The sequence below is a fragment of the Photinus pyralis genome, unplaced genomic scaffold (assembly GCF_008802855.1).
Source record: "Photinus pyralis isolate 1611_PpyrPB1 unplaced genomic scaffold, Ppyr1.3 Ppyr1.4_LG9, whole genome shotgun sequence".
In the NCBI taxonomy this organism is placed as follows: Eukaryota; Metazoa; Arthropoda; class Insecta; order Coleoptera; family Lampyridae; genus Photinus; species Photinus pyralis.
This window is the reverse complement of record NW_022170878.1, coordinates 11,356,740-11,366,226: the sequence shown is the minus strand read 5'-3', so window position 1 is coordinate 11,366,226 and position 9,487 is coordinate 11,356,740. Positions and strand designations below refer to the sequence as shown.

Genomic DNA, 9,487 nt, shown 5'->3' with positions numbered 1-9,487 from the left:
CAGGTACTATAGGAATCACCCTGTATGTTACCTAAATATGAACATTGAAAGCTGATCTATATTATATACAGTTAACATACATAATTATAATTTATATAAGTTTTGCGTACAAAATTGTTCTAAAATTTCTCACCAACAAATAACAATAATACCTATATGGTCAGTTTCATAAGTACCTATACCTAACGAGTTATACGTACTGTACAGAGAAAATTTTACTGCGGTTGTTGTTATTTTTATTTAAGGTTTAAATTTATTGAAATATTTGCGTACATGAATCCATACATGTAAATAGGTGAGGTTTTGGTGTATAGGTAGTATCACAGCATAACTATTATGGGCATTTACAAAGTTTCGAGCCAAGGATGCTATATAACATAGGATAGGCAGATATCTATGTTCGTGGCGTCACTAACGAACCTGGCTGCCAGAATTCACTGTTATAATCTGCTGAATTGTAATAAATGTTTGTGCATCACTGTTCACTGTTTCAGTGTTTGTAACAAAAATGCCGGGACGCTGATGTGCAATATTTGGCTGTAATAATATACGTATTTCCACCAATATTACGAACCTTGGAAATCATGTATTATATTATTATCATACCTTGTTCAGAGTTTTAAGTTTTTTAAAGAAGATTTTGAAAAAATGTTTGCAAAATCGGACGGGACATACGGACATACCCCAAAACCAGTCCAACCATTAACTCCTTATCGTTGCTGAGAAAAAAAAACAAAGAACAAATGGAAATCCGACGTCGCAACCGGGTCCACTATATTATATATAAAATAGGCGTAGAGTCCTATATATATATGTATATAGGTATTATATAGCATCCTTGGTATCGAACGGAAACTAATGCAACTATATTTATGTAACAGTGTATACATGCGAGTTAGTAATTCCTTGAGCTCGTTTCAGCTAAAATTGTTCAATTTTGTAAAAACTTCCAGTTGCACCGGAAGTTCCCTAACATTTCGTTATTTACGCAAGCGTGAGTAGGTATGCATACTTCTTTCTCACTCACAATCCAATTCGCTCTCTTCTTTCTGCCGCGATTTATTATAACGGGCGATCAAATATGAGTTGCTGTCGAGTCGCCTTTGGAAGTTCAAGTTAAGTAAGTACGATTTCTCATGTAAACAAAAGTTCCAAAGATGACTCGACAGCATCTCATTTTTGATAGCACAGTAAAAGGTAACCAAATGTAAAAATGCTCGGAAACTAATTTGCATTAGTTTCCCAGATAATACATAATAGACTAGGGTAAAATTATTGTCCACATAGGAATATTTCTTTCAAACGAAGGCGGCACTGTGACCGCCCGCAATCTTGTATCAGACACTGCGGTGTTGCGTTGTTGTAGTTGTAGCCGTTGGCGGTGTCGCCTTACTAAATCCGCTTGTTTGGAGGTTTCCGCTAGACCATTGCAGAGTTCTTAAAAGAGTGTTTCTAAAATCTTCCGAAAACATACAATATATATAGAATGTAATTGAATAATTAGTTACTTCCAGTAGATTGGCCAACGCTCTGAAAACCTGTAAATAAATAGTATAGGTAATATAGAGTGAGCTAGGTTATTAACACTGCATCAGACCCCGAACAGGAACTTGATGGGTAAAATCTCTGGATTCAGATGTGGACACACATTTCAATCTTATGATAGATAAATAGGAAGGCGCGCGTTCAGATTCAAATCAGTATTTATTAATAGCTTCGTTAACTTGCCCCTCTCCTCTTCCTCGTAATTATCAATCGGTCAGATTATATGTAGCTTCGCATCAGTTACCTACATTTACAATTGGAACTAGCTAGTTAAAGACCAACGCGCCAACCTAGGAAATGGGATGCACCAATTCCTAGCGGTTTGGGATCTGAGACGAGGAAGGAAGTCGTAACGAAAGAGCCCCTTCCAGATAACCAATCATATCCACATCAAATAGTGAACAGGTCCAAAAGTAGTGAATTATTTAGGTACCCGCGTTTTACCCACCCTGTTCGGGACGTTGCGGTGTGAAATTGTGTAGCAGTTATTTCGCATAAAAGTCAGGAAGATGACACATTACTGACAAGGAAATATTTTGGTACCGAGTACTTTAATTTCCGATTCACGTAGTGTCATTTTACTGACGAGTTTTGTATTCAATTTTACCCGAAATCGTATTTTAATATAAAATTTCAATTATTGTCAATTTGTCAGTGATGACAGGAGTCATTAGGTACCGATACAGACATTTAGCAATGTGACAGGTGCGGCCGGTCTACCTCGGAAATGGAAACTAAACTTTCCTGACAAGTTAGGCATGAAAATGGAGGATTCATGACGATTTTGGGTAAAAGTATGTTTTTCCATTATTAATATCCATGCATTATACCTACCTGGTAAGGATATCTTGTTAAATTTACTTCAGACAGCGTTACGTTCAGAATGACCATAGGCGATACACAGACAAGAAATAAAATACTTGTAGATCCAAGTAAGAGCATCAGTCTTTTCTCCTCGGCAAATTTCCGATGATCTTCAATTCCAGGCGTTCGATTAATAGTCATTCTCCGACGACGTTCGCACGATTTTCGATAAACCAATAGAATTTTAAGATTTAGAATTCCCAATAAAACTATGGGAATTACTTTAAAAACGATTTCCAAAATCACCGTGTATATTTTAAATAAAGGATGCTCCACAATCATAGCTACATCCTGACGCCGATAGAAACTAGAGCCACCGGGATATATGGTGCAGTTTGTTACTCTACTTCGAAAGACAACCGGGAGATATACAAAAAACGTTGTCAGCGGTATTAAAATAACCACACGGTTTGGAGACCCCAATAGTGGACGAGCATGTCCTGGATGACAAACACTTACATAACGTTCTAACGTTAACGCCAAAAGCATTATCACCCCAACTCCAAGGCAGCCGTTTCCGAGGAATAACTCCAGATGAGCGTGGTAAAAGGCCAAACTGGAACTTTCCCACCTTCCTAAATCTCGGTGCTCTAAAACGCGCCACGCAAAAGGGAGAGCAAAAAGGATTGCCAAAAGAGCAGAAGCTGAGTAACCTGAAACAAATTTGCACGTTAGATATAAATACGAAAAGTTCTTAAGTGTATCGCAATTCTATATTATTACAAATATACTCGATAGACCATGTTGGCCGTCCATTTGGCGGTCCATTTAGGGTCTAACATTTAGTACCCGGAGGTATCTCTGGGGTAATAATAGGCGGATATAAGTCACGTAGTGCTATTATACCTACCCATACCATCTTCCTCGAATTCGTTTCAGAACGGCTAGGTCTAAATTAAGTATGTACCTACCTAGATAACCCTAGCGCACTTAGACGAGAACGATATTTAGCAACACAGATGCTCATAAAAGCAGGACTACTCGGGCCCCTAGCCAGGGGGTGGCCAGTTGGGACTGAGCCCCACCTATAACGATTAACGTGGTACGTCTTGCCCCCACGGAAATTACGGTTAAGTAATGGTTCCAAAATATAAATCTGGCCAACTGAACAGTAATACATAGGTACAAATTACAGCTGTAGAGGAAGTATTTATCAAAAACCTCTTAAGCCCTACCTAGCAAAATACCGGCCACCCCTGCTACTTCATATTCTATAGTTATTTGGGCCTGTACTTACTATAGGTACATATTATTATTATATCTAGTAAGAAGGTGTAAAACGAAATATGGTTACTATATAAAGTTGCCGATCTAGCTAGTAGGCTGGGGGAGAACTAACATTGAACAAATGTTATAGTTGCATAATAACACCCTCAGTCTCAGTCCATATAAGAGAGGCATTTACAATTTCGTATAAGTACACACTGCGGAAAAAATATGAAAGTTGCAAAACATTTTTATCTTGTGACAAAATAATCGAACATTTTAAAGATTAAGCGTTTAAAAACTGGCACCAGATAAGAGAAATATTTATTAACCTCAGATCTGCAGAAACTATCGTTATTTAACCACCGTAACTCTGAACCATATTATTGCGCAATGCGACATATTGCGGCTCTGTTACCGAATTCAGTATGGGGTAACGTATTGTTTGTTGTTATATGTATGTAAGTATTGTTCTAGAAAAGTTAGTTGGAGACTGGAGACATAAATGTTTATCCCGTCTACTTTTAAGGTCATGGACATACAATGTTATAAATGGCGTGCCTTGTGATGATAATAATACGGCAGTTCTAGACACACGTGATTTATGGAGAATACCAAACACCATCCAATGTGTTGACATAAGGTCACTTGGTAACAGATCTTTTATACCAGATTTTCCTGGAATACAGTCAGCAACCACTTTACATGCAGACCACATGCGATTAGTGACTGTCCCTGACTTTGTTCTTATCAAATTGCCTAATTTACAGCTGCTGGATCTTTCAGGAAATCGTTTAAGAAAAATTGTCAAAGATATATTTCTACCATACGAAAAACTAGATACTCTTCTAATAAACGATAACGAAATATTGCTGCCCAAAACGCCATTTTTAAATTCAAAAAGTATAAGCACACTAGTTTTGAGTAATAATAAGATTAAAAAACTAAAGCTCAACACTTTTATGCAATTACCAAATCTAGTCAAGTTATACTTAGATCGGAACTTATTGAATCAAGTTAACCCAAACACATTTAACACGTTAAAACACTTAAAATATTTACATTTAGGTAGCAATCAATTTAAAGCTCTTCCACAAATTGCTCTTGTTCAATCCGAAGCCGTTTTAATTTTCAAGGGTAATCCGTTTAATAAAATTAATGTTAACGATACGAGTAGAATATAAACCTATAGTACCTATTACGAAAGTTTAATTTACAATAAAATAGATAACCATTTTGATTCTTCAACATGTTTATGATGGGAAATGTATCTATAGGCTTAAACCGTGCAAGTAAAACCCATTTTTAATTTTGTGCTTCCAAAATGTTTCCTGTGATAAAATTGTTAATTCCTATACTTACATTTGTTTTTTTTTAAGTAAAATTGTAGAGTAGAGCAAATACTTTCTTGGGCCTTTCCTATTTAATATTCATCATAGGTAGGTATAGCAATGTTGTACAGCATTGAATTTATAGATAGTTATAAATTCAATGCCCATAGGTACCTCTAGTATTTCCTTTTGGCATAGGTAGGTACTTCATCGTAAAAACGATCTTGTGTTATCATTGAATAAATAATTCGATGTTAAATAATACCATTTATTATTCAATGATAATACCTATATAAATACGTAATTGTGATAAACGAACCGCTTTTTAAAGGATCTGTTCTTGCACGAAATGTTTGAAATATATGTGTACGGTATACTTATTTGACAGTAATATCAATTCTATATTATGGAAAAATTTTCTAGGTAAGTACCTATATAAAATTTGATCAAATTAAAATGCTAGAACAGAATGATCCTCACCCGCCACCCCCTTCGCGCAATCCTTATATCATTACTCCCGATCACTCATTACGAGTAGGTACCTAAAAACGCTAGCATAAACATCAGAAGTAATAACAATGTTTGTGTGATTTCCCGACAAAGCATAAACGGCGCGGCCTGGTCTGGTGGCTACCTAATTTCGCTTGAAGCTGGAAACGCTAGGCAAACGGGGTGCAGCTGTCGTAGTGAACATCATTGTAGCATGCATTCTGTTCTGGGAATATAGGAATTACGTTTAATTGTACAAAAAATTCTAATTACGCTATAATCAAAACTTTTACCATTTTACCTTAGGTATAACAAGTGCTCGAAAATCAAAAAGTACCTATAGGTATAGGTAATGATAAATGAATAACGAGAGTAGGTACTTTTTCGAAAGTGGGTTTCTTTAATTTATACTTGACGGTATGTCCCGAAACCAATCATCAACAGATCGAATTTGTCTTTGACCGACACATTTGGATGAGGTATGTACCTACCTACCTACATAAACAACATAAATAATAATGTTTCATAAAAACGGAATTGCCATCAGGTGAAGATGTTTCACTTAAGGTACCTACCTCTCATATAAATATAAGCAATTCCCCGCATATTTCTTCTTGTGAGAACGACAAGATTGAGAACGTTTCCAACAATTCCAAGGCTGCAAATAGCCGGCAGTGTAATTCCATACGCATACCTTCGTAAGATTGCAGTACGAGATTCTTCAATCCACATAGAACCATTCATCCATGGACATAAAGCACATCCCGAAAGGCTACTATTAGAACACAAAATGCTCCCAGGCGATTCACTCGAATAAAGCATAGACATATTCTCACATTGTCATGCCATTAATATCCATAAAATTGAACATATTGGTATAAATGTGTCTTGTCTTGACCGACGCCACGAAAAAGTTGAGAAATGGTATAGGTATCGTTTCTGAAATTAAAATGTAAGTTAGTACCTATATATAACAATCTAACCATCACAAGGACCTCTTAATTTATCAAAGGTAATATACTCTCTTTGCATCATTTATCAAGAAAATGTGCCGTTAGGAGCTTTCTGTAAAATCGTCTGAACACTTTAAAATACGTTCGAAGTTATTTATATAAGGTCGTAAGTATAAAGAATAAGGCCTCTAGCTACACGTTTCAAAATTATGGGGATCGAAGGTGCCGAGTTCACTAAAAGGTTTTTTGATAGGTACGTAAAAGTCTGTGTTTGCTTTTAATTCATTACGTTTAATTAACAATAAAAGCTCACAGCAGGAAACTAAATTAGAATGGGATGCTTGTTTATTGGGAACGGAACTGAATGCTTTATTTAGACGTGAACTCCACACTCACTGACCGTTTGCCTTCAGTCACACATCACTATTAGAACAGATTACTCTACTAGATAGGTACCTCAACGTAACTAATAATTTACCTATAACAGTTAATCAGTATAAATATAAGGGTTGGAAACTAACTGATAGATACTAAGATACCTAGACTTAACAACAATAAGAAAACCTGACCCTAAATCAATGAAGCAAGTAACTCGGAGAGATACGTATAAGTACCAAATTATTACATAGGTAGGTATACCCAAAAGAAAAAAATAATAAGTAGGTAAAGTCATTTCGTTATCTGTCGTTGTGGTTTTTAAGACCTTTTAAATTGAATGATCGGTTTGATTTTTTCATTAAAGCGAAGTTTCTATTTACTTAACGCTCATTGTTTTAAAACGTGTAGCATATCGGAGTTATATAAATAAATCTGCTATTAGGAAACCTAAAACTTTAGAGACCGTTTAATGGCAACAAGATGGAAATAAACAGCGTCTTCTTGAAAATTGAAGTGCTGCTTTTGCGACAGTTTCCGCAGCTTTCACTTAATAAAAGTTTAACAACCATCAACATTTCGTATAATTTCGCCGGTAACAGCACAGATAGGTATCTATAGGTACTTTGATTCATACAAGGATATAGTACATCGCCTATTGAAATGAACATCTTTATCAAAACTCTATTAACTCTTACGTACCTACCTTTATTTACCCCGTTATGAATTTTAAAAACGGGAAATTGAGCAAGTGACAATGTAGTATCTTTAAATAATAAACACACTATATGCACCCACACAGCTTAGCAGGCGTCACAGACGCTACTGAACTCAGTCGAAACTAGGCGCCGTTGACTACTACCCTTAAAATCAAAATACAAGCGCACTACCAATTCAACTTGTAAAATTAGAGCGCTACATTACACCCTTTTGTGTATAGTAATGTAATTATCGTTCTCGGATATAAAATGCGTAAGTGGTGTATTTTACAGTTGGCATGGTTCGTATTGAAAAGGAAATGAGGGCGTTTTAGATAATTAAAAGACAATTGTTAAAGAAATCTCGGATACGTACATACGTATATCGAGGGATCGAAGAGCGACAATACGTTTTACTATGAAATAATTTAAGTTTGGCCCTAAAGTATTATGAGCTTTTTGAATTTAGAGAAGCAATATTTAGATTTTTACCATTTTGTTTGTCAATTTGATTGCATGTGTAAGCAATCGTGCCTAACAATAAAAAAAATGTTTCAAAACAAACAATTCCCTTACGGTTTACGAAACAAAGATATGTTACGGAGTCTTGCAAGATCTGTACAGCAATTACAGTTCAATCGTTGAGTGAATTCATATTTAGGTAATTACTCAATGGTTCAATGACTGTGTTTTTGAATAGTTAGTTAAATCTTTGAATATTATATAGGTTTAAATGCAATGAGTACAAGTCCGCCATCTCCTTGGTAATCGTTACACTTTCCTTCATTTTATAATTGTGTAGGTATATGAATTAGGTACTGAATTCACGGCCATCGAAACATAAATTTTTCATCGTCTGCCTCTGGCATTTGACTGCAGAAGTCGCTAATGTCAGGCTGTCATCTGTCATGATACTATTTTTTGTAGGAATATCATTGCACCTGTACTTGAAATTTGTCAACCAGTGATGTTTATAGAAGCGCGGGAATGCGCGTGAGCATATCTATTACCGGAAACACGTGAAATTTTACGCAAAATGGCGACCGATTTCAACGACCAATCAAAAATTAAACACTCTATTGTCGCCACTGTCTCTATAAAGTCACTGTAATACAATAGCATAGATATATAAATACCTAGATACAGCCATCCTTAACAAACGTACCTCGGTTTTTAAAAAACATATCAAAGAAATTTGTACATCTCTCCATTACTTTCTAACCAAGATGAAACATGTTCTATCTCTTTTTATTGCATTAACCACTATGTCGTACGCGAATCGGACGCTTAAAACAAACTTAGCGCGTCCCATAAGTCATGTGACAGTTGACACATTTCACGATAGCGCGAAATCCAATCTAACTAAAAATATTCGCCCTAAACATGATGGGCGGTTTTTTCACTAAATATTATGTAATTATTGCGTTATCAATTGAATACGAATAACATTAGTGCTTGCCATAATGATAGACGCGTTAATAATAATTGTTATTCCTGAAATAGTTTTATTACATCGAACTACGCCATTCAAATTTGGGATAATGTTTACCCTGTTTGGCATGATGTGCTGCATTGAATTCATTGCTGGCTTGCAGAATATCAAATAAACCGTAAGTAAGTAAAGTTTATTTTCAACATTTTAATTTTAATTGCATGGTTTTAGGCGTAATGGTAAAGGAAATTGTTGCGACAGGAAGAGAATTCGTTTCCAATTATTATTTTGGCCTATATGATGTTGATGCAGTGCGTTTGTATCATGATCACAAAGAAGGATCCGTCCAATATTCTTAGGAAAACGAGTTTTTAGACTGTGTGTGCGTGCAATATCAAATTTTGGTCGCTACGCGTCTTGCCTACCTTTCGGCATATGTGACCATTCGGTGGGGTTTCTTTTTGAAATTATAGTGCTAATTGTAGTAAGTAAGCTACACGTGTACATTTATTTAAAATAAATACAACAATGATATCCAATTGGTGATAATACTCATTTAGTGAACATTCATTACGTTTGTAAAAGCTCACAATC

At 35.6% G+C, this 9,487-nt stretch overlaps 1 protein-coding gene across 4 annotated transcripts in view; it reads right to left on the bottom strand.

The window, feature by feature from the left end:
- Positions 1-35: 35 nt before the first annotated feature.
- Positions 36-9,487, bottom strand: part of LOC116181334 (probable G-protein coupled receptor B0563.6) — a 34,262-nt gene continuing 24,810 nt past the window's right edge. The window contains exons 1-4 of one of the 4 annotated variants that reach the window (XM_031501656.1): positions 7,470-7,582; positions 6,011-6,374; positions 2,380-3,062; positions 36-1,538 (exon numbers count right to left, since the gene is read on the bottom strand). In XM_031501656.1, coding sequence (XP_031357516.1) covers positions 1,338-1,538; positions 2,380-3,062; positions 6,011-6,263 — 1,137 coding nt within the window. In that variant the 5' untranslated portion in view covers positions 6,264-6,374; positions 7,470-7,582 and the 3' untranslated portion in view covers positions 36-1,337. Of the gene's footprint in view, positions 1,539-2,379; positions 3,063-6,010; positions 6,375-7,465; positions 7,583-9,487 lie in introns of those variants that run through there. The other 3 variants (XM_031501659.1, XM_031501658.1, XM_031501657.1) reach the window with 3 other exon arrangements.